Genomic DNA, 20,253 nt, shown 5'->3' with positions numbered 1-20,253 from the left:
TCCACACTGTGAAAGCTTTGTTCTTTGGCTCTTCACAATAAATTCTGCTGCTGCTCCTTGCTCTTTGGGTCCGCACTACCTTTATGAGCTGTAACACTCACTGGGAAGGTCTGCGGCTTGGCTCCTGAGGTCAGCGAGAACACGAACCCACCAGGAGGAACAAGCAACTCCAGACGCGCCTCCTGTAAGAGACGTAACGCTCGCTGAGAAGGTCTGCGGCTTCACTCCTGAAGTCAAGCGAGACCACAAACCTACTGGAAGGAAGAAACTCTGGAGACATGAACACCTGAAGGAACTAACTTTGAAACAAACACCATCTTTAAGAACTGTAACATTCACCGCGAGTGTCCGTGGCTTCATTCTTGAAGTCAGCGAGACCAAGAACTCACCAGAAGGAACCAATTCCAGACACAATAGTAAGGAGCTAGATGATGCATATGCCCAGTGGGCTGTTGTATGGACTATGGTTTTACTTGCGGCTGCAGAATTATTAGAAGGTTTGAACAGAGATTTAATGTGAAATATCTTGGGTTTTTAAAAGGGTCACCCTGGCTACCATGTGGTAGGAGCAAAAGAGGAAACAGGGAGATTGTTTTGGAGAACCAAATGAGCTTCTGTTTGAGAGATGTTTTGGCTTTAACTATAATCAGATGTTGATAAATGATCAACTTTGAGCTGTAATTTAAAGACAGTTTAGACAGGATTTGGGCATTTAATTCCAGTTAGTCATTCAATAAACATTTATTGAATGGCAACTATGTGCCAGACCCTGTTCTAGATGTTAAGGTGAAAGCAGTCAATAAACAAGACAACAAAAGTGGGAAAAATGTACACACACACGTGTATATATGTAAAGGCCAGGCTCACAAAAAATACCTTAGTGAGGGGAACAAATAATGAACAAAGACAAATAAGTGAAAACACATTGCATGTTAGTGGTATGTGCTAAAGAGTGATATGTGCTAAAGAGGTAATGCTTCATGCTAAGTCACCAGAATTTGGTGAAAGATCTGATGTAGGGTAGAAGAGAAAATGAGGAGTCAAGATTACTCCTAGGGTTTTAGCCTGTGTAACTAGAATTAAACTTGTTTCTTAAGATGGCAATAGTTTCTACGTTTTATTATTCATAGGCTTAGAGGAACATTCCTGCTAACACAGATTTCTTTTAGATTATAATTTTAGAATGCATTTCCAGTTGTGCTCTGTTTTGCTCTTAAAACATATTGATGGATGCACCTCCACGACCCAGACATTTCCCACCAGTCTTCACTTTCAACATAGAGATCAAATTTCAACATGAGACCTGGACCAAACAAACCATATCCAAGCCATAGCAATATGTTTGTATATCATTCATCGGGACAATGATTTAAAGTTATCTGCCTACTCTAATATTATTTTTCTTAGTTCATTTACTTGAATTTTTGTGCTTCAGTTATGTATTTCTTATTTTTATTTTGTTAATATGCATTTATTGAAAAATTTTCTTTCTTTCCAGCTTTTAGGTTTAAGAGGTATATATGCACGTTTGTTAAATGGGTAAATTGCATGTCATGGAGGTTTGGTGTACAGATAGTTTTCTCACCCAGATACTATGCTAACTTCGCTAATATACCAAGAGAGAAAGAGAGAGAAGGGGAAGGAGGGCAGGCATAAAAAAAGAAAAGAAAACACAAATGTGAAGGAATTTAGAAGAGAAAATGATTAGCTCCAGTCAGCGCAGTAGGGCAGGGAAAAAAAAAATCTGAAAAAACTTAACGAATATGGTGGTATTTGGCAAATGTTCAAAATTGAGTTAGCTTTCCTCCAGCAAGATGATGCTATGTATTTCTTTTCCAGAAATAGATGAGTTATAGGAATTAAAGAAAAAAAGTGGCTGGGCACGGTGGATCACTCCTGTAATCCCAGCACTTTGGGAGGACGAGGCAGGTGGATCACGAGGTCAGGAGATCGAGCCCATCCTGGCTAACACAGTGAAACCCTGTCTCTACTAAAAATATAAAAAATTAGCTGAGCGTGGTGGCAGGCGCCCGTAGTCCCAGCTACTTGGGAGGATGAGGCAGGAGAATGGCGTGAACCTGGGAGGCAGAGCTTGCAGTGAGCCAAGATCACGCCACTGCACTCCAGCCTGGGCAACAGAGTGAGACTGCATCTCAAAAAAAAAAAAAAAAAAAAAAAAAAAAAAAAAAAATTCTCTGCCTAGAAAACTAAATTGTGAGTGGAATAGGAGCAGGAAATGAGTAATGAACTTCTAGAGGTTTAATTTCTTGTGTTCCATGGAAAATAAAATAATGTAAATTGTCATTTTATCTTTTATAAGCATTAAATTCATAATTCAATAATTTTAGAGTTTAGAGGAACCTTAGAGACTTAGGAAAAGGAAATTGCATGCTGAGGAAGTGGCAGATTTAGAATGAGAAATGACATCTTGTGATCCACAAGCCAGTGCCTGCTCCCCAGCAGCACATGCCATTTGCGGATTGCTGTTTAACCAAACCAGGATTTCTTCCTTCTCTAATAACCAATGGGGAAAAAGATGGAGAGACAGAAAGAGAGAGACAGGGACAGAGAGAGAAGGAGAGAGCAAGCGAGCCTGCGAGCCAGAGCGCGCGTGGGGAAAAGGAAGGAAAGGGAAGAGAAAGGATTGGAAAGGAAATAAAAACACTAAACACTCTATGCCTTACAAACTGGCAGTCAATGGTAGGGTTTTGGTAGCTGCTCCAATAATATAATTCCAAAATTTCAGTTTCTTTCTGGCTTCTGTAACAGTTCAATGCAAATCCAGATTTTGCATTTTAAGATTTTCTGTGTTGATCATTCCTCCTCTAGTTTACGTGTGTGTCTAACTGCCTCACTTTTTGTATCTTTGCTCAAATATTACTATGTTCTTTAGTAAAATGACACCCCCCACTCCTTTCACACCTCCATCCTTCCTGTCTACAGTATTTTTCTCAAATGCGCTGACCACAAGACCTACTTAATATTTTACTTATTTTAAATTTTTTTCTCTTACTTGAATGTTGTATGAAGGCAGAATTGTGTTTGCTACTCTAATGTCAACTTGTAAAAGAGGATCTTGCATATCCAGAGTTCTTTAATAAACAAAAGTTGAATGAATAAAATGTAACTTACCTAAATCTGGGGGAATACTATGTTCACAAGCATGGGCTTTGGAGTCAGATCAGAATTTGTTTCAGTTTTAGATGTGCCTCTTACTGGTTTAGTGCCTTCGGCATGTTCCATTTCCGTGTTCCTTTTTTGCTTATTATTAGATGTAGGAAGAAATTATACCCACTTTTAAAGTTGTCATCAGAATGAAAGGAAATAATACAGGTAAAGTTTCTGGCCTATTGCATGCACGTAGCAAATGTTAACCATCAATGAGTGTCAGGTATGGTTAATAGGTCTAAGTGTAACCACTAAAAGCTTAGAGCTTCTTAACGTATCTGGCTATTAACTGCATCCTAAGACATAATATAACCTATACGATTTTAGTTTATACCACTATGAACCTGATACTATTAGCTGCCCACGATGTAACATATTGTGTTTTAATAGCTTTTAACCATTATTTATAAAGGAATGGATATACTATAAACAAAATTGTTTTTCTTCTGAACAATAAGTAAATTGACTGAAATCTTGAAAGCACTAGAGTTTTCCATGTCAAAATTCATGTTTAATAGATATCAACTGATCTAGTAAAACAACTCTAAGATGTTTTGATATCTTTGAAAAGGCTAAATGTATAGCAATCTGTTTTTGAGTTTGAAGATATATTTATATCATATGGAACATAAATTGGTGAAATGTGTCAAGAATTCTTGGTCATGTAGCCCCCATAGAGATTTCCTATTTTATACTATTTTACATTGATTACAGCTTATTCATTGTTCATATACATCCTTATATGTAACTGATATTATAGTTTTTTTGGTTTTTTTTTTTTTTTTTTTGCTATTCCACTAGTAACCATTTTTCAATATTCTCTGTTCTTTCCTGGTAGTTGTTTCAATCCCCTGATTTATATTTCTTGTAATGTTTATTAACATATTTTCTTGTAAATACAACACATTTACAAGAAAGAAACAACCCCATCAAAAAGTGGGCAAATGATATGAACAGACACTTCTCAAAAGAAGAGATTTATGCAGCCAGCAGACACATGAAAAAATGCTCATCATCACTCGCCATTAGAGAAATGTAAATCAAAACCACAATGAGATACTATCTCACACCAGTTAGAATGGCTATCATTAAAAAGGAAACAACAGGTGCTGGAGAAGATGTGGAGAAATAGGAACACTTTTACACTGTTGGTGGGATTGTAAACTAGTTTAACCATTGTGGAAGACAGTGTGGCAATTCCTCAAGGATCTAGAACTAGAAATACCATATGACCCAGCCATCCCATTACTGGGTATATACACAAAGGATTATAAATTACGCTGCTATAAAGACACATGCACATGTATGTTTATTGTGGCACCATTCACAATAGCAAAGACTTGGAACCAAGCCAAATGTCCATCAATGACAGACTGGATTAAGAAAATGTGGCACATATACACCATGGAATACTATGCAGCCATAAAAAAGGATGAGTTCATGTCCTTTGTAGGGACATGGGTGCAGCTGGAAACCATCATTCTCAGCAAACTATCGCAAGGACAAAAAACCAAACACTGCATGTTCTCACTCATAAGTGGGAACTGAACAATGAGAACACTTGGTCACAGGAAGGGAACATGACACACCAGGGCCTGTTGAGGAGTCGTGGGAGGGGGAAGGGATAGCATTAGAAGATATACCTAATGCAAATGACGAGGTAATGGGTGCAGCACACCAACATGGCACATGTATACATATGTAACAAACCTGCATGTTATACACATGTACCTTAGAATATAAAGTATAATAAAAAGAAAAGTGAAAAAATATAGTCTGCTCTCATAATCAAATAAAAGAAACATATTTTCTACTGTTTCTCAGACTTTTTACACTCTTCAAATGTTTCCAGCTTTTAAGAAAACAAACTCTCAAAATCAATGCAGTTTTTAATTAAGCAAATGAAGGCTTACACAGTTCTTACTAATGTCACTATCTTCAAGTTCAAAACATGATTTTTTCGTGGTTCTAATTTTATTTTAAAAAATTTGAAGTACATTCAATAGCACAGATGCATTTAATTCTTCTGAAAGTCACTATCAGTGTCAGCATTAGTAAATAACAGGCAAGCTTTCATGTGATTACTTTCATGTGCTTATTTATTGAATGTATGGATTATTTGAAAATTCTGCCACACAAATTTTATGTATGTTCTAGTGTGTGTGTATATGTGTGTGTGTGTGTGTGTGTGTGTGTATATCTAGGCTAAACCTTGGGAAACATGAAAGAGGAGAGATTAGCACATTTAATGAAAAAAGAGAAAAGAAAAATGATAGAAATAAATATAACTTTCTCTTTCTCTTTTATAGCCCTAGGAAAAGATAAGGATTACACGGATGAATCAGAACACGCTACTTATGACCGGTCTCGTCTCATTAATGACTTTGTTATCAAAGATAAATCTGAATTCAAGACAAAATTATCTAAGGTAATGAGAACTAAACTTTATCAATAAGTCATTTTTAGAGCATAATTTTTAAAACCTTTTAATATGTGTCTACATGTTTGGTTTTTGCTGGAGACTATACAAGAATATACATGTTAATATGTACCATTAAGAACTCAGAAGTTATATAGAGATATTAATTCATATTTATCATACTGATTCATATTTCTCAAACAATGTTTAAAACACTTAATCTGAAATGTAAAATTATTCATTAATAGTCTCTTTAGGGCTTCTTCGTCTTTCTTAGCATGACTTAATGAGAACATGGATTTTAGTATCACATCAACCAAGATTTAAGTTCCATTTCCACTACCCAGTTGTAATAACTTGATAAGACTAATTAAACTCACTGGGAATTGTTTTCTCATCTTGGAATATGCTCCTGGTTGTCTGCTTGACAAGATTATTTGAAGACAAAATGAGATAACCATGTAAGTGTCTGGCGCATAGCAAAAGATTGAGAATATCTTATTAAAATTATAGTTCACCAATACAAAAATGAGGTAGAGTTCAATTTTAAAAGCTGTTGGTTCCAACAATCCTGCCATTCCTCAAACAAAATGCTTTCATGGACTCTTCAAAACATGGGAGTGTTCCCATCAGATACCAAAGACAAAACGGAATGTTGCTTCTTTTCATCATTGCAAATGTAACTGATCCATATATCCCTTTTGATGATTTTCACGACAAATCCTGGTTCAGGATAAGCTCATTTTTTTTAATTTTTATTTTTTTTCATTTTTTGTATTGATGAAAAAGGAAACGCCTTTGTAAAAAGGATAGTTGGACATTAAGTGCAGTTTAACACAAGGAATGACTTAGGTTTCAATTTTCACTGCCTGGCTAATAATCACAAGAAATACAGTTTTCTCTGTGATATTTGATTCTGTGTTTCTTGGATTACTTTTGCAAATATCTTTATTAGACACCCGCCAATGTGTTAGTAAATAAATATGGCAGAGACTAAATATTACTATCGTAAGTGAGACCAAACTAATACATAGATGCAGGGATAATTGTGCCAAATTTCTTTATTCTTGTTCGTCACTAATAATTAGTGATCATCCCCTCTCCCCTTGCCCTACATTTCCCAGCCCCTGGTAATCATCATTCTACTCTCTATCTCTATGCGTTCAACTGTTTTAATTTTCAGCTCTCGCAAATAAGTGAGAACATGAAAAGTTTGTCTTTCTGTGCCTGACTGATTTCCCTTAGCATAATGACCTCCAGTTCCATCTACGGTGTTGCAAATGACAGGGTCTCATTCTTTTATGGCTGAATAGTACTCCATTGTGTATATGTTCTCCACTTTTTAAAAATCCATTCATTTGTTGATGGACACTTGGGTTGCTTCCAAGTCTTGGCTGTTGTGAATACTGTTGCAATAAATATGGGAGTGCAGATATTTCTTTTATAAAACTTTTCTCTAAGACCAGTTTACTTTCTGTCTTACCTCTTGACAAAAGGCTTTTTCATCCATGTGTAGCTAAGCAATTTAAGGAAGCATTTTGTAATGAAAGGAAAGGAACATTCCCAAAAATCCATAGACTGAAGGACCTGGCCTGACTGCAAGCAAAGTTCTAGAGCAAATGAGGGTGATTTTTTTTAAGATGGTTTGGGTAAATATCACTTTTTCTTGTTTCACGAATATGGAGAACATTGGGAATAACATATGAAGATAATAAAGTCCTACCGCCAAACTGTATGATCCTCAAAACTAGAATCCCTCTCTCCACCAAGGAGTCACATCCTACATACCAGCTGAGGCCTCTAGATGTGGTCGATTTACAGGGATTATCTATGGTTAATCTAGGTTAGCAGGAATAAGCCTATGGTAAAGAATCCATGGCGTCTGTAGTGGGCATTAGTGAAGCTCAGCTGCATAGCTCTTTTGGTCTCAGCTGGGATATTTCATGGGTCCACCACTGTCACAATGCCCAGATTAACTACAGATATTGACATTAATGAGTCTGGGAATATTAATCTAGTTTTCAATTACAGTGACTTCACCTTTGAAAGGATATTGGGTATCAAATCAAACAGGAAGAAGGTTATGGACAAGGAAAATCTGCACATGTATATTTTAACAGTTCATTAATATTAGATCACAAGGCCATTCACTTTGTGTCAACTGGCATTGGCAGATGGTGCTCATCTTTATCTCAATGGGTATTAGAAATAATTTTCTCTAGGGCTGGAGACACTGGTCATATGTTGAAGAAGGTGAGAAGGAGATGGCTTTTGTAGTCTTCTACAGCATACCTTTTATGTGGATGTCAGGAACTATTTCATTTGCCTAAATGGCTCTTTGCCTCCAAATTGTGTATAGGACTTAGTATTCTGAATGTGCTACTTCCTTTTTTTGTCCAGATATTGTGAGATGGTGATGACAAACTACAAGATGAATGACTAACTTGGCTCTATATGGCTGCTTTAATGGACAAGATTATACATGAAATGCTAAGAGAATAAATTTTACTTCTTTTTGGGATAGTCAGTTTCTAAAGAAAATATTAATATTTATTTAACTTTAGTACCTGAAGTAACCTTTTATTTATATTATTAAGTGGTATCCTAAATATTTAATTTTCATGTAAAACATGGGTCATACAGAAAATCACCTTGGCTTATTAATCTTTTTGTCCATGTTTTTAAATTTATCTTCTTACTTAACATTAAGTAGTCTCCTTTCGATCAGCCCAGAGGAAGCTCGCCCTGTTTTCAGAGTCTTTGTATTCTCTGAAATACTGAAAAAGCATTATCTTCCCTGCAACCCTAAAAGGAATCTCCCTTCCTTGTGCCATTTAAGTACTTAGTTTGACCCTCAGAAACCTTTCTTAGTAAATGGTGAAGACTTGTTCTACATTAGCTGATCGCTAGTGTAAATTTTCCAAAAGATTTAGTACAAGAGTTTTCAGAGTTGCTTCAAATTTTCTGTAGACTCCTTAAACCTGTGTGTGCGCGTGTGTGTGTGTGTATGTGCACACGCATGTGAGGGAGTGGTGTATATGTTATGATAAAGGTAGCATTTCACATCAGGAAATAAATGTTAATTATTCAAAAACATGCAAATGTTCTCACAACAACTAGTCAATTATTTGGAAAGAGTTAAAATATTCTTAGATGACATCTCACATCTTATAACAAATGAATTACTGAAGAGCTGAAGAAGTATACTCAAACTGAATATATTGAAAACAAAGCAAAAAAAAATTAACATTTTTTCTAACGACAGAATAGAACAATTGCTTCTTTAAATGGCCTTTTAAAATCAATGATAAAATTAAGCATGGATAGACTTACTATTTAGATACTAAATATATCAGTGTCAAAATTCTGATAACATTAAGAAGAGACAAGCTTAAGATATGGTGATCAGCTCACATGCTGGAAAATATATACATGCCAGAAGAATGGCTAATATTCTTAATTCACACAGATATCATAATGTAATTTATAAATATAAGAATGAAATAAATTGAAAAGCAATTTAATTTTAACATATATAATGATCAGCTGTACTATTAATTACAGAAATACAAATGTAAGCAATGTTTTTTGAACCAAATTAGAAAATGTTTATATCAGTATTAGGTTTTGTTGTACTTTTAAACTATAAGCTATCATTTTTATTCCTTGCTGGTCAGTATGTATATTGAGCCAAATTTTCTGGAAAACAGTTTCACAAGGAAGGTTCAGTACCTACAAGTAATTTTGCCTGTTGACTAGTTCTAGGAATTTATGAAGAGAATGCAATTAGAAGTTAGCCAAGTTTCTGGGTGTAGTAGCTCATGCCTATAATCCCAGCACTTTGAGAGGCTGAGGAGGGCAGACAAGTAATCTGGAGTGTGAGCCCAGGAGTTTGAGAACAGGCTGAGATACACAGTGAAACCCTGTTTCTACAGAAAAAATACAAAAATGAGCCGGGTATGGTGGCACGTACCTGTAGTCCCAACTACTCGGGAGGCTGAGGCACGAGGATCACTTGAGCCTGAGAGGTGGAGGCTACAGTGAGCCATGGTCACACAACTACACTCCAACATGAGAGAGAGAGAGGGAGACCCTCTCAAAAAAACAGGAAGAAAAAAAAAAAGCAAGAAGTTAGCCCAAATAATTCTGTTAAAGAATGTTTCTCACATTGTAATTTGTGGTGGGGGAGGAGCACTTCCAGAGTCAAGTGTAAATGGTAACATTTAAAATAGTAATTTGTAATGCCCTCAGACAAGGCAGTACTATGCTGAAAATCTCTAAACTATTTAAGGATAATAGGACATGATCACAGTGTATTATTATATAATAAAGTGGTTTTAAAAATCAATATGTGCAGTATAATGCCAATTATATAAAAATGTCTAGCTGGTTTTCATGGGGAAAATACTTGGAATGATATACAAGAGATGTTTATAGTTTTATCACTGGGTGGTAAAATTCAAAGGACATAATACTTAAGTATTCATAGATTTAAGCCATAAATATTATAATATCATTACCTTTTTACAATCTCATACAGCTGGTAAATGACTGAGCCAGGATTTAAAATAAGATAGTCTTTTCTTCCAAACAGTTTTTCCATTTTGTTACACTGGCATGACCGTAGCAATTCAGGACTTCACCTTTTTTAGCCCAATAACCATAGTAAGTAGCATTTCAGTTTCTTTGCCCTGATATGCACTGATCACTTATGCACCAGAAACTGTGGTAAGCACTTTATATACATTATCTAATTTAAATCTCACAATAATTCAATGACAATAGGTAGTAATACTCTCATTTTTACAAACAAGAAAATAAGGAATTAACAGAAACGTTTCTTGCCCCAGTCTCTAAGCTTGGCGGAACCAGAGCCGCATTGTGGCATGTCTCTTTAACTCTAGACTCGGCGTTTCTGTCTCCAGTTCGATCTCTGAGGTATACCCTCAGAGATACTTACCTCTTTCCAAAACCCTGAAACATTACTCTGAAGTAAGGCAGCTCTAAATTGTAGTAATTGTGTGGCTAACTCACAACCTCCTATAACTAGATTGACCTGTTTGCAATTTATTCTTGTATCTACAAACCCCTAAGTAAAAATAGTAATGTGTTACAAATATAATATCACTAAACCTCAGCAAAAGTAGTCAAATAATAGAAAGTTTCCATTCCTTGGGATCAAATAATAAGTAGATAAATATTTTCAACTGAATCTATTACAGTATGGGAACTCCCCTTACCAATCAAAATACAAAATAAGCAGCACCACCACCACCACCACAAAACGAAACATAAAACTCTCCCCAAAAGCTCCTATAGCTGCCAACAGTTCTGTGCAGAACTGAAATATGTCTACAGCAGAGGGCTAGGAAATCATGACATGAGATGATTTACCTGAGAGAATACAATTAGGTGAGAGATGGATTTGTTGGGGTAGATGCCTTTAGTTCCCTGAAAGACTATGGGGGAAAAAAAATGTGCCTGTTTAGGAAGTCGTATTTCATATGCAATACAAAGAAACAAAAAAGATGTCAAAGATGTTTTCTCTTCCCTGAAACTAATGTCTCAGTAATTAAACACATAGAGGTTTCTCAAATCACCAATGTATTTGTTTTTCCCATGAGTACTTAAGAATTCATTTTGGGAGACACATCTCCTAAATCTCCCTGGAGGATGTTAGCTCTAAAATGAGAGTTGCAATAACTTCTCTGCAAAAAAGTATACATAGTTTGATGGGATGTGAAAGTAAATTCAATAATTAATGTATGGGCATACCAGTTAAATGGTGCAGATAATGGTTCTACTTGATATTTGAACATTCAATCAGTCACCGGCTCAAATCAAACAGTTCTCTAGCTGTTCAGACATGAAAGCAGCCAGAGAAGATAGATCAGAAACCATGTTATTTGAGCATACCAAAAGTCAAATCTACCTCCTTAATCTGTCACCTCCAAGCCCTCCAGGCTGTGAACACTGAACTGGAAGTTTCAATATTAATAATAATAATGTTAAATGATTATAACAGCTAACATTTATTAGGGATCTTAACAGGGATTTTAATAACTTCTACTTTTCTATCACAACAACAACTCTAAAAGGTAAGGTCTATTTTTACCCCCATTTCATAGGTGAAGAAATGAAGGGTTAGATGGCTACGTAACTTTTCTGTTATCACACAGCTGGTAAGGAGGAGGCAGGAATTATACACAGGGACCACACTGTCAAGCACTGTGCTACACTGCACATAATGGAGGTGCGTGCAAGGGACTATAGAAGCCACGAGAAAAGTGAATTGGGTAGTTAGCGGTCATGTTCACATTACTGGAAAATTATGTTTATTAGAGAGCATGAATATTGTGCTTTTTTTCAATGTTTTATACTTAATATAATAAAATTGAGGCTCCTGTGCTTAGTTATATCCTGATAAATTTTAAAACACTTATCTCTAGCTTGCAGCTTATAGCCCTTCATCTCCCTCTGTCATCTTTCTCCATATATTTTGGCACATAGCCTTCTTAATCTCACCAAAGAATCAATCAAAATATGAATATTTTGAGCAATTATCACTGTAGAGAAGAAAATACCTGCAGAATAAAGCACTGTTGTGTTTACTGAATAATTTCTGACACTTCTGTTTTAAAAAACTAATTATTATTGTTTTGTTGTGGTGGTTGACTTCTTGCATGATGCAAACCAGGATTCCAGATGAGGGTTTCAGTCATGGAAACCCATTTGATTTCATTAATCCCTTCCTGCCATAGACAATTTAAACCTACGTATTAGAGTAATATACCATTTGTTCTTTAACTATTTCTAACATTGTGTGAAGTTATTTTTTTCTATTTCTTGAGCCTGCTGGAAAATCAATTTTAAAGCATGCTTATTAACTCAAGACCATATACATTAAGTGGTTACTTCTTAGGTTCAGTGTCTTGTCAGTCCCAATTACAAGCTGCCCTACAGAGGCTTTTTTAACAGAAATAAATGTAACCCTGTGTTGCATTTCTTATGTGGATATTAACTAAATGGGGACAAAAGCATTCAATTTTATTTGCTTGTTTACTTTTAGGTGTCAGTTAATTCCTGTGCTCTCAGATTACAATCATATCATTATGTGTGGCTCAGAGACAATATAATGCAATGTGAAGTTTAACACATGCAGGATTTTTCAGAAACCACAAAGCTTTCAATTGTACCTTTCTCCAGTGAACAAGAAAATGAGGCAATTTCCTTTAAAAGCAGAAAAAGAATTATAGGAATTCCTGGTGAACTCCACTCCAGTATCAAAAAAGTGTTACCTAGATCACCATTAAAAAAGTTAGTTGTATTTTCCAGACCACTATTATCAAACTGAAACACACCTCCCATCTTTCATGTTAATCTGCCCAGCTCATTCAAATGGCACATACAATAGATTATTAATAATTGACAGTAAAATCATAAAAATGTCGCTGACATTATATTACTAAATGTCACTTAGGTGACTCATGCATAGACATTAACCAATGACACATGAAGGCAGCCCCCTATTCCACCCTATAACCAACTCCTAAAATGCAATTAATAAAAAAAATACAGATATTCTTATAAAGAGATGAGTTATCTTTAAAAAATGATTATTCAAACTAAGGCATTTAAAGAGTAGGCTAAAAACCCTCCAGTCAAATGCTTTGTGTAGCACTCAGTATGTAACATTCTAGCTAATGGAAAAAGCAGGCGGTGAAAGGGAGAACTTTCAGTTGTCACACTGAAGAGTGCTTTAAAGAAGATTGTCATTTGAGACTCTGTTGTCAGCAATGAGGGATTCCAAATGCAGCTGAACTCAGAATTCTGACTGTGGTATGTTTAAAAGTGCATCAATCTAGGAATTCTATACTATTTTTATATTTTCTTAAACATATGTAGAGAAACCAATTGAGAGAAATTAATATTGATTTCAGAATTGGAAATGAATGTATCTGTTATTTCAAAATACTAGATATATATTTCAAAGTAAAAAAAAGTATGATCTAAATGTGTTATTTTAAAAATATCTGTGTTTATCTTGCATGTAAACAAAATATCACCTCTCTGAAGTTTTGTCTTTTTAAATGTATTTATTGATTTAATTGAAATAGTTATTCACAGCATCTACTCTAAAATGGTTTTTATTCAAAAACATAAAACATATTTACCTTTAAAATATTTTCAGTTTTTCTTAATTTTATACAAGATTTTTAACTGATTTTCATGAAAATAGAAAGTCTGAGGGAAACATCTGAATTTAAAGGAGCATATCTCATAGCGTCAAATGTTAAAATAAATAAATCACATCAGGTACGAAATTCACTGTGATGTAAAATGTTTTCAACCTGCTGTCTTTATTTTCTCACAGTTTTAAAGGTAATAAGAAACTTAATTTTGACTCAGTTCATGTTTTGATTTGTTTAAAATGTCAGATGCTTCCATCTGGAGAATTTCCATTTTTACATCTATGTTAAAGATAAGATCATATAGCATAGATAATCACTGATATGGAAATAAGTGTTCTTTTCTTTACGAAAAATAAGTACTTAAATGATTTCTTATATAATATTAAAAATATAAAAATCAGTGATGAGAAAAGATCTATTCAAATGTACTCTCTGCAAATTACTTCCACTAATGGAATATTTTAAAGTTCACATATATATAATATTTAAAAAATGTTTATTGTATTGAGAACCCAATAGAAAACCATAGTCTATGCTTCATCACAGACTGTTCCTTTGAGAAAGACTTGGATTTGTGTCTTCATTAGATAAACTAGAGAACCTATGATTTTAAATAAAAAATAAAAGTAAAAATTAGTGGAAAGAGAATAATATAAGATAATCTAAGAAACAGCACTTAGTATAATACCACTACATAATGGAAATTCAATCAATATTTTCTTTCCTTCTTAGTTTTTGTATTTTTTAAGTTTTATATTTACATTTGCTTCATGATTTTTATTCTTCCCGTGGATATATGTCTTATCATATGGTATTCAGCATCACACTTTATCCAGTTAACTGAGGCCAGATATCTCAGGTGTTTTGGATCTAATCTGAGTCCAATTTGAGTAAAATTAATCTAGCTTTTTTTGTAACTCTATGATAGTGCATTGCTCAGTGAACCAGATTTCATAAGACACTTCAAAGGAAACTATTGCTTCCCCCTTAATAACATGAAAGCAATATAGGCAAAATTAATCACAGAGAAATAGTGTCTGATAAATTATCTGGACCAATTCATTGTTTGAACCATTTTCAGAGAAATGCAAAATGCATTTTTCCATACTTTTACCTAATTTTAGCTAAATTAATACATACTCAGCTATTAGTATAAAAGTAGCTTCGTATTTGAAAACTTTTCAAAAGTATGTGCTGCATAATTATACTTAATATTCATAAGAAATATGTGTGTCTCACTATCATAAAAGCAAATTTATAAGCAGAATTATCACTAATTGTTACATTAAAAAATAAAATTGTCCTTGGACTTCTCTTTCAGCAAAATGAGAGATTAAATTCAGTGATATTTAAGGTTCAAATCTCACATTCTAAGGAATTCTGGCTACATCATCTTTAAACAAAATATGTGTGTTGCCTTCCTAAACAGATACCTTACAGCAGTGGTTGCACAAAAAAAAATAGATAACTGGACTCCACCCCCCAGAGCTTCTGATAACAGTAGCTCCAGTTGAGGCCTCAGAATTTGCATTTTTAAGTTTCCAGGTGATTCTGATGCTATTGGTGCAGATAGCACATTTGAGAACCATTGTCTTAATTATCCCCTTAATATCTTCAGTGTACTCTATTTTGAGAATTCACCATGTGCCAGACTCTATACTAATCTGGGTATACATTATTGAATAAAACAGGCAAAATCCCTAAGTGTGCAAAGCTTGTAGTCTACTGGAGGAATAAGAAAATAAGCCTACATGTAATTATCTATTTAAAGTTGTCATAAGTGGGTGCAGGGTAGAAGAAGGGGAGTTACTTGAGTGATCAGGAAAGCAGCTTATTAAGAGCAAGAAATGAGAGATGAGAAGTCAACAGAGGGAAAAGTGGAAGAACGTGGCATTCAAGGCAGAAGAGTGACCTATGTGAGGGCCCTGGCATGCAGAGTATCCAGATGTGTTTGAGAAGCGATGTGCTTATGTGGCAGAAACACCGAAACTAAGCACAAGGATGGCCAAGAGAAGAGGTGAGAGAGAAGTGAGCAGACACAATGCTGCAGGGGCCTATGATGAGGAGTTTGAATTTGATTCTAAGTTTAAAGGTTTTTGGACAGATCTCTGTTTTTGTAAGATCACTCTGCCCCTTTGGGCGGGGAAACAATGTAGGAGGTGGGGACGACACTAGAGTAATGCAACTCAATAAAGGCGAAGGTGGCTGGCCAAGACTGGTTAAAGGTAAGGTGAATCCATCAGACAGTTTCCCACATCAGAATGGGGAAACCACTTAGATATCTAACTACAAAGGTGGAAGTTAGAGAAATCACATTGGAATTGATTACTTAATGACAGGGACACAAGTCAAGAAAGTAAAAAAAGCAGGCTAGAAAGCTAAGTTATAAGTGTGTGTGTGTGTGTGTGTGTGTGTGTGTGTATGAGAGAGACTTTTAATACTACTGGGGATATAGATGATTTTTAAATTTTGTTTTGTTTCCTGCAATAAAAAATACATATTCTAACATTTCCAAATTCAAATATTGCATTGAGTAAAACTGGCTTTACTCAATTACAAGTTGAATTATTTGATTCATTTGCATATTTGTGTGTGTGTGTGTGCACAGATGCGTGCATGCCAGGTACCATACAAGATTCAGTGGATATGAAATGAATGTGACGTGCTTCCCATTGTCAAAAAGTTTGCAGTTTACTGGGGACAGTAAAAATAGGAGCTTCAGAAGAATGGTCCTCAAATTTTAGAATGCATAAGAATTATGCTTTATATCATTTGACAGGACTTCCAGATACCAGTGACTCCTCTAGTACTCCAGCAGGTGTTGAATATACTCATCCTTTTCCATGCCCAGATGTATTTGTATATGGAGTTTCCTCGACCTGGGAAGGCTGACCACCTTTCTCCATTCATGTTTTTAGGATTTAAATCACATATCACTTCTGAATGAAGGTTTTTTCTCTTTCTCAAGACAGTTACTTCATCTTTGCTCTCATAGCACTTGCACCTCCGCCCCCTCGTAGCACAAATCACACAAATTGCAATTATATGTCCTCCTATCTGTCTCCTTAACTAAATTACTCTCTTTTCATGGAGGGGGACAATGAATTTTTTTTTTCTCTGTAATTACCTCTGCACTGTGCATAGAGGCTGACTCATAATGAACTCAGGATAAACTTGTCAAATAAGTGAACTACTGAAAGAATATTAGGGAAACATTGGAATACGTGGAATAGAGTTATTAGTGTGGCCTTCAAGAGTACAAGCACAATTCATGGAAGGGAAGGAAATCAATCTTGTCTTTAAAAATGGGCAAAACTTTTTGAGTTATTTTACTTATAAGGATTTGTAGTAATAAAACAATTGAGAGATTAACAGAGATATATGAACAGGGATACTCACTGCATCATTATGAATCACAGCAAAGAATAATTTGGCAAAACAAGCCAAAATATCATTCAGTTGGAGGTAAATAATGGCAGAATCATAAAACTGAATATTGTTTAGGTATTTGAAAGTGCAGTGAAACAAGGCCAATCTGCACCACTAATTCTCAAGTGTGCCATCACACAACAAGAATAAATAGGGGAATATAAAATTGTATTTGCCACCCCAGGGAAACACTATGTTAAGAGTAACGAGATCTGGTTCTGGGATTCCCTGCCAGCAGATCCATTCTATATGCTCTGCAGACCACCAAGCCTCAGAATCTCTTTTCTGAAAAGTCAGAAAAAGTTGGGAGAGCCCCAGTACCCCATACCCTTTATCACAAGTCTATTCTTTGCATTAAAACAAGATGAAAACAACCAATCACTGTAACCTAGAATAGCCTTTGTTTTCTGGCCCACATTAGGTAAAAGAGATAAGAGACTTTACATATTGATGTAGAGATATTGGTGGATTTTTCCTGTTTTATGCAAGTATCACTTTCTTTGTTGGCCCTATTTCCCTACTTTAAGCTAGCCAACAGAATTATCCCTCCTGTTGGATAGAATGATAGATGCAGTAATGTACAAGTTTCCCAAGCTGAATTCCACTCTGAGATGTTCTCTTAGAACTTACATAGGAAAAGATATTCCCCTCTCAGCCACAGGAAGAAAATTATTTTTAGTCGTATTACAGCAAAATATGCAGGAAGTCATCAGGCTCGGGGTTTTTCTTCACCCAAAACCTTTATGCAAGCAAAACAAAACTTAACTTGGAGACAATTTTGTCTGTCTTGAAAAAAAAATCTAGCCTCAATCACAACCAGGCAACTAGCTGATTGGTTATAGAACTAGGGGTCTCTCCTCACACCACACATAAATGAGGCAAATGACTAGGTGTAGTCATCAGGTAATTACTTTGCTTCTGTCTTCAGGCTATAAAAGCTCACTGCTTGTACTGCTGGAGCAGAGCTCTCTGAATTTCTTCCAGTTTTACATGTTGCCCAATTCATGAACTGTTCTTTGCTTAAATAAAGTATGTCAAGTTTATTTTGTCTAAAAGTTTTTTAAGTGTAGGAAAGAATGAGAGAGAAAAGCAAAAACAAGCAACAGAATTAAGAGATGGAGATACAGAAGAAATATAATACTAGAGTAAGAATCCTGACAGGTCCATTTGGATTGTGAGAACCAGCTGTTATTAAAGCTATACTAGCTCTGGCCTTTTCAGAGGTAGAGAGCTGAATAAATTTGGCTACATGGACTTAAACAATTTTTTGTTAGGAGAGGCTATGATTGTCTGGTTCAAATTAGATTTGTCATTTAGAACTGAAAGAGTCCTAATTAGTATAACTACAATTGAATAAGAATAGATTTTATAACACTATGTACAGAATTCAGTGTGTGTCTGTAATAGTCTGTTCTCACGCTGCTAATAAAGACATATCCGAAACTGGGCAATTTATAAAGGAAAGAGGTTTAATGGACTCACAGTTCCACATGGCTGGGGAAGGCCTCATAATCATGGCAGAAGGCAAATGAGGAGTAAAGTCACATCTTACATGGTGGCAGGCAGAGAGCTTGTGCAGGGGAACTCCCATTTATAAAACCATCAGATCTCATGAGACTTACTCAATACCACGAGAACAGCATGGGGGAAACGACCCCCATGATTCAATTATCTCCACCTGGCCCTGCCCTTGACACCTGGGGATTATTACAATTCACGATGAGATTCAGGTGGGGACACAGCCAAACCATATCAGTGTCTATAATACATATTGCAAGTCATATCTCATCTGTAATATATATGCACTCACAAATACAGTTAGATCTACATTTTTGAAAGGGAGGGTATAAGAGAAAGAGAACTCTAAACTTGTAATAGCAAATTATCCCTGAACTGTTTATCTTTAGCAGTGCTTCCACTTTCTCCTTATTTTGTATCAATCATGCAACATTAGGAAAATAAAAGCACTGCAGGGAAAAATTAAGAGGGAGTTGAAAATGTAATTGCTAGGGGCAGAGGAAAAGGTTTGGACAACTGGAGGAATAGCGTGAGCAAAGATACAGAGTTTGGACTAGATTGTGCATGTGCAGGGGCCAAAGCAAGAGGCATACCTGGCTACAACACTGCATGGGAGAAATAGGCTATAGAAGGAGTACAAGTCTGAGGACAATAGGGATTTATATAACAATCTCATGCAGAAACTTCTAATGCCTCATACCCACAAGCACAAACTTCCATGATATTCTTCAAACTTACAAAACACTTTCCACAGTGAGCTGGGTTAAAGAGTCAGCCGACTGAGCCTCTGCTGGCGGTGCCATAGCATCATTAAAACAAGTTAAAAGCACATCACCAGTTCACTGGGCTTCCATGTGTAATTCTTTAGAGAAAATGACAAACCTTTCAGTTTATAAGTGCCTGTTTGATTCTTAAGAGCAAATACACCAGTTTTTTTTTTTTGTTTCTTTATGAAACAACATGTTAGGCTGTGGTCTTTTATGTATTTCATAGTAGTAGTAAGTTAAAAATAAAAATGAAAAATGTAAAGGAATTCCAAAATTAATTCAGCAGGCCGGGCATTCATGCCTGTAATCCCAGCACTTTGGGAGGCTGAGGTGTGTGGATCGCTTCAGGTAAGGAGTTTGAGAACAGCCTGCCCAACATGGTGAAACCTTGTCTCTACTAAGAATATAAAAATTAGCTGGGCGTGGTAGCTCGCACCTGTAGACCCAGCTACTTGGGAGGCTGAGGCAGGAGAATTGCTTGAACCCAGGAGGTGGAGGTTGCGGTGAGCTGAGTTCGCTCCACTGCACTCCAGCCTGCGCAACAGAGTGAGACCTTGTCTCAAAAACAATATAAATAAATAAATAAAAATAATTGAGCAAATAAGTTGCTGTCTTTTAGAACTTGGCCCCTGGAGTTAGAACACATGAATTTGAATCCTGGCCCTGCCACTTGCATGCTATGTGGCAATGGAAAATTGTTTAAATTTTCAGTGCCTCTGATTCTCTGTTTATAAAATGGGGGTGGTTACAGAAAATAATA

The 20,253-nt window shown here is 35.6% G+C and overlaps 1 protein-coding gene across 8 annotated transcripts in view; it reads left to right on the top strand.

The window, feature by feature from the left end:
- The window catches only part of ANO3 (anoctamin 3), a 476,116-nt gene that overhangs the window by 260,361 nt on the left and 195,502 nt on the right, over positions 1-20,253 (top strand). For 4 of the 8 annotated variants that reach the window (XM_074012595.1, XM_015434966.4, XM_074012596.1 and 1 more), the window contains one exon: positions 5,478-5,596. In XM_074012595.1, coding sequence (XP_073868696.1) covers positions 5,478-5,596 — 119 coding nt within the window. Of the gene's footprint in view, positions 1-5,477; positions 5,597-13,324; positions 13,427-15,615; positions 15,797-20,253 lie in introns of those variants that run through there. The other 4 variants (XM_074012597.1, XM_005578368.5, XM_074012598.1 and 1 more) reach the window with 2 other exon arrangements.

The sequence above is a fragment of the Macaca fascicularis genome, chromosome 14, assembly GCF_037993035.2.
Source record: "Macaca fascicularis isolate 582-1 chromosome 14, T2T-MFA8v1.1".
Taxonomy (NCBI): Eukaryota; Metazoa; Chordata; class Mammalia; order Primates; family Cercopithecidae; genus Macaca; species Macaca fascicularis.
Note: the sequence above shows the minus strand (reverse complement) of the source record. Positions and strands in the feature narration are given on the sequence as shown.